We start from the raw sequence: 4,010 nt of genomic DNA, 5'->3' as shown, positions 1-4,010 counted from the left end.
AGGGACCAAAGGACTAACAGGTCCTTCAGGGACCAGGGGGCTAACAGGTCCTTCAGGGACCAGAGAACTAACAGGTCCTTCAGGGACCAGGGGGCTAACAGTTCCTTCAGGGACCAGAGAACTAACAGGTCCTTCAGGGACCAGAGAACTAACAGGTCCTTCAGGGACCAGGGGGCTAACAGGTCCTTCAGGGACCAGAGGACTAACAGGTCCTTCAGGGACCAGAGGACTAACAGGTCCTTCAGGGACCAGGGGGCTAACAGGTCCTTCAGGGACCAGAGGACTAACAGGTCCTTCAGGGACCAGGTCGGACTCACCAGTGATGGGAAAGTGAACTTCTGATCTTTCTCCTGAAGAAAAACCAAGATGTCCGACATCAGCAAGACCTGCACATCTGGAGACAAACAAACAGCTGGTCAGCATCACAACAGGTGGACAGGTATACAGATGGACAGGTATCCAGGTGGACAGGTAGACAGATGGACAGGTAGACAGGTGGACAGGTAGACAGACGGACAGATGGACAGGTATCCAGGTGGACAGGTAGACAGATGGACAGGTAGACAGGTGGACTGGTGGACAGGTGGAGAGATGGACTGGTGGACAGGTAGACAGATGGACAGGTATCCAGGTGGACAGGTAGACAGATGGACAGGTAGACAGGTAGACAGGTAGACAGGTAGACAGGTAGACAGGTGGACAGGTAGACAGGTAGACAGATGGATAGGTGGACAGGTGGACAGGTAGACAGATGGACAGGTAGACAGGTAGACAGGTGGACAGGTAGACAGGTAGACAGATGGTTAGGTGGACAGGTGGACAGGTAGGCAGATGGACAGGTAGACAGGTGGACAGGTACACAGTTGACTGTACCTTTCATCCTGGAGCCCTGCACCTTCCAGAGGAGGGGTCCCTCGTANTTGGAAAAAATGGTATTCGGGACAGCCCTACTGTCTACCTGTCTACCTAACCATCTGTCTACCTGTTCAACTGTCTACCTGTCCATCTGTCTACCTGTCTACCTGTCTACCTGTCTACCTGTCCATCTGTCTACCTGTCCATCTGTCTACCTGTTCATCTGTCTACCTGTCTACCTAACCATCTGTCTACCTGTTCACCTGGACGATCAGCTGCCGTGACATTTTGCGATTGCTATAGCCGGTTAAACAACGAGGTAATCAACGAGGTCAAAAACTAGACAATAGCTACTTAATATACACACACTCGCCACCAACTGGACAGGGGTGAGAATTACTAAATAATGGTTACAGTAGAGTGCAGCAGGTCGCCCTCAGTCTGGCCACTAAGGATGTAACATAATGTGGGCCGCTGGTGGACATGTTGGCGCTGTTCCGAGTTTTGTTCTAATCTGTCAAAATGACAGCTTTCAGATTTTTCCGTCATTGTTAGANAAAAATTAATAAAATCTATCCGCACCGAATATTCGCTCCTGATTACTACCTCCTAATACCAGGGCTGTCCCGAATACCATTTTTCGGGCTCCGGATATTCGGTAGTAATCAGGAGCGAATATTCGGTGCGGATAGATTTTATTAATTTTTTAAATACTATTTTTTTTTCTCCAAAATGTTTCATAACACGCTCCGAATCCGAGACACCTGACAACACGCTGTTAAGCAGAAGCGCAGAAAGAGCATACTATTACGATTTATATTTATTTATTGTCTCAGTACTCGCATTAGATTAACACTAAATGTGTCCTCTGCATGTAACCCATCCGCAGTGCAGCGCCCGGGGACCACATCTGGTTCCAAATTCCGTCTATAACGTTTTACAACCTGAAGATACAAAACACATATTTCTGTTATAACAACAATACTTTTAATAACATAGCCGTAACAGTCGGCCTAACAGTGTAACACTTGTTACCGATACAGTAAACAGTATTTAAATAAATGAAGAAAGAAAAATAAATGAACGAACTGTATGCCAATAATTGCCTTAGCCCCAGATGTTCCCACATTGCTCCTATTATTTTCACTATTCGGATAAAATTAAAAAACTAATATAAAAAAACAATTCGGTTGCTTGCTTGCAAGCAAAGTAAGTGCACGTTTTTATCATGTGTAACGTTACTGTTTAAACGGCGGATAAAGCAGCTTCATCATGGCAACTTGACAACAGCTAAGCTAAGCTAGGCTACTACTTAGAGCATCCAGGTGACTTTTCAGAGTTGGTGTGCCACCGTGGTAGGCCAGTTTCTTATCGCATATTTGGCACATATTCTTCTTACCGTCGTGCAATTTTAAAATGGTCCCACACAGCTGAAACCTTCGGCATTTTGTGTTCAGGTGTGTGAAGCGAGGTGAAGCGAGGTGAAGCGTGCCGTTTGCGTTCGTGACTATGAGTGAACGCGATGTCAGGAGCACAGGCTGAGATTGTATATATTTCCGCATTTTAACAGTGCAATTCAAAAGTATAAATATAGTATAAGAATATGGCAATTCGCCTTTATTAATAGCATACATTTAGGGGAAAAAACAAAACATTTGAAAAATAATTAACAAATGAATATCCGAATAATGAAATTGAAACCCGAATAGCTGCCAAACGAACGAATATTCGAATAGTCGAATATTCGGGTACAGCCCTACCTAATACATCTCTCTGTGTGACCTATTCCTTTCACAACACTACAGAAATACACAGTTGCTCATTAATTGCTCTAATTAGTTATTTTAAAAAGTGCAGTTTCGAGCATTTTCCCCTCGATGAAAGCTCCTCTTTAGGGTCAGTTTGTACCGTGCAAACATCCAGAACACGATGCACAGAGAGTCCGCTGTTCACCTTGTTATGTACACCTACTTTCTGGCCAAGCTGCTAAAACAAACAACATGATCTTCTAGGTTAGGATTAGTCATCAGATTAAGGTTTCTAAAGGCATTTTAAGGTGAGAAATGAGCGATTTGAGTCGTCAGGAGGAAGAGGACAGAAGCTTATACAGTTATTTAGGAGATACTTTGGATCCAAACGGTGTCTTTACCAGCCTATGAGGGGGATCCTTGCATTGCTAAACACACACACACACACACACACACTGATTGGAGGAGCGTCACACACACACACACACACACTGATTGTCTGTGCATGCATAATGTTCCAGATTTCTAAGTAACGGGTAAATTCAAGGTTTTTTAAAGGCATTTAAAGGTGAGAAATTAGCAGTTTGAGTCAGAACAGAAGCGTATTCAGTTATTTTGCCGATACTTTGGATCCAAACTGTGTCTTTTTTAAACACACACTCACTCACACACACACACACCACTTCTGTCACCACCCTGTTTGTCTGTGAATGCATAATGTTCGAGCACTGAGAGGCTGGCAGATAATCTTACAGATGGTAAAAGGGGGCCTTGAATAGGGCATCTGGGCTGGGGGGGTATCACCACATAATACTGTTTCTGTGTGTGTGTGTGTGTGTGTGTGTGTGTGTGTGTGTGTGTGTGTGTGTGTGTGTGTGTGTGTGTGTGTGTGTGTGTTAAAAATCTGTCCTTTCATACTGAGCTCAGTTTCCCTGTGAGAAAATTGGATTTCCTGCTATCTTAAAGGATACAAGGCTTAATTTAAAATATAAAAAATGTAGCTTATGTGATCTTAAACATGAGTCTAGAATACTTTGATTAATATCTGTTAGAACATAATAACTGTGGCAGAACACGCAGCAGATGGAGCGACTTCCATATCAATGAATCTGCTCATTAATGTCTAGATTAAGGGTTTCGGAGTACATCATGTCAAGAAAAAGGGAAGAATGTCGATCCCAGTTCCTCAAAATCCACAGTAATGTCAGTAAATGCTCAGTTTTGTCAGTCCGAAACCAAGATATTCATTTTACCATGAAACAAAAACAGAGGAAAGTAGAAAACCTGCTCTATATATATATATATATACATACATATGACTGCTGCACAGATGCACGCTTGCAGGAAAAACCAACACATAACGCTGCCTCCTGCAGACACTTGTGCTCACTCAACCCCCAGCTGCAC

General features: G+C 43.6%; 1 protein-coding gene across 1 annotated transcript in view; it reads right to left on the bottom strand.

The window, feature by feature from the left end:
• Nucleotides 1-1,782: 1,782 nt before the first annotated feature.
• The window catches only part of LOC104955092 (solute carrier organic anion transporter family member 5A1-like), a 13,654-nt gene continuing 11,426 nt past the window's right edge, over nucleotides 1,783-4,010 (bottom strand). The window contains exon 4 of the mRNA XM_010782324.1: nucleotides 1,783-1,799. Within this exon, the coding sequence (XP_010780626.1) occupies nucleotides 1,783-1,799 (17 nt within the window). The remainder of the gene's footprint in view (nucleotides 1,800-4,010) is intronic.

Source organism: Notothenia coriiceps, unplaced genomic scaffold (assembly GCF_000735185.1).
Source record: "Notothenia coriiceps isolate Sejong01 unplaced genomic scaffold, NC01 NC01_scaffold00000496, whole genome shotgun sequence".
Lineage (NCBI taxonomy): Eukaryota > Metazoa > Chordata > Actinopteri > Perciformes > Nototheniidae > Notothenia > Notothenia coriiceps.
This window is presented reverse-complemented; position numbering and strand designations above follow the sequence as displayed.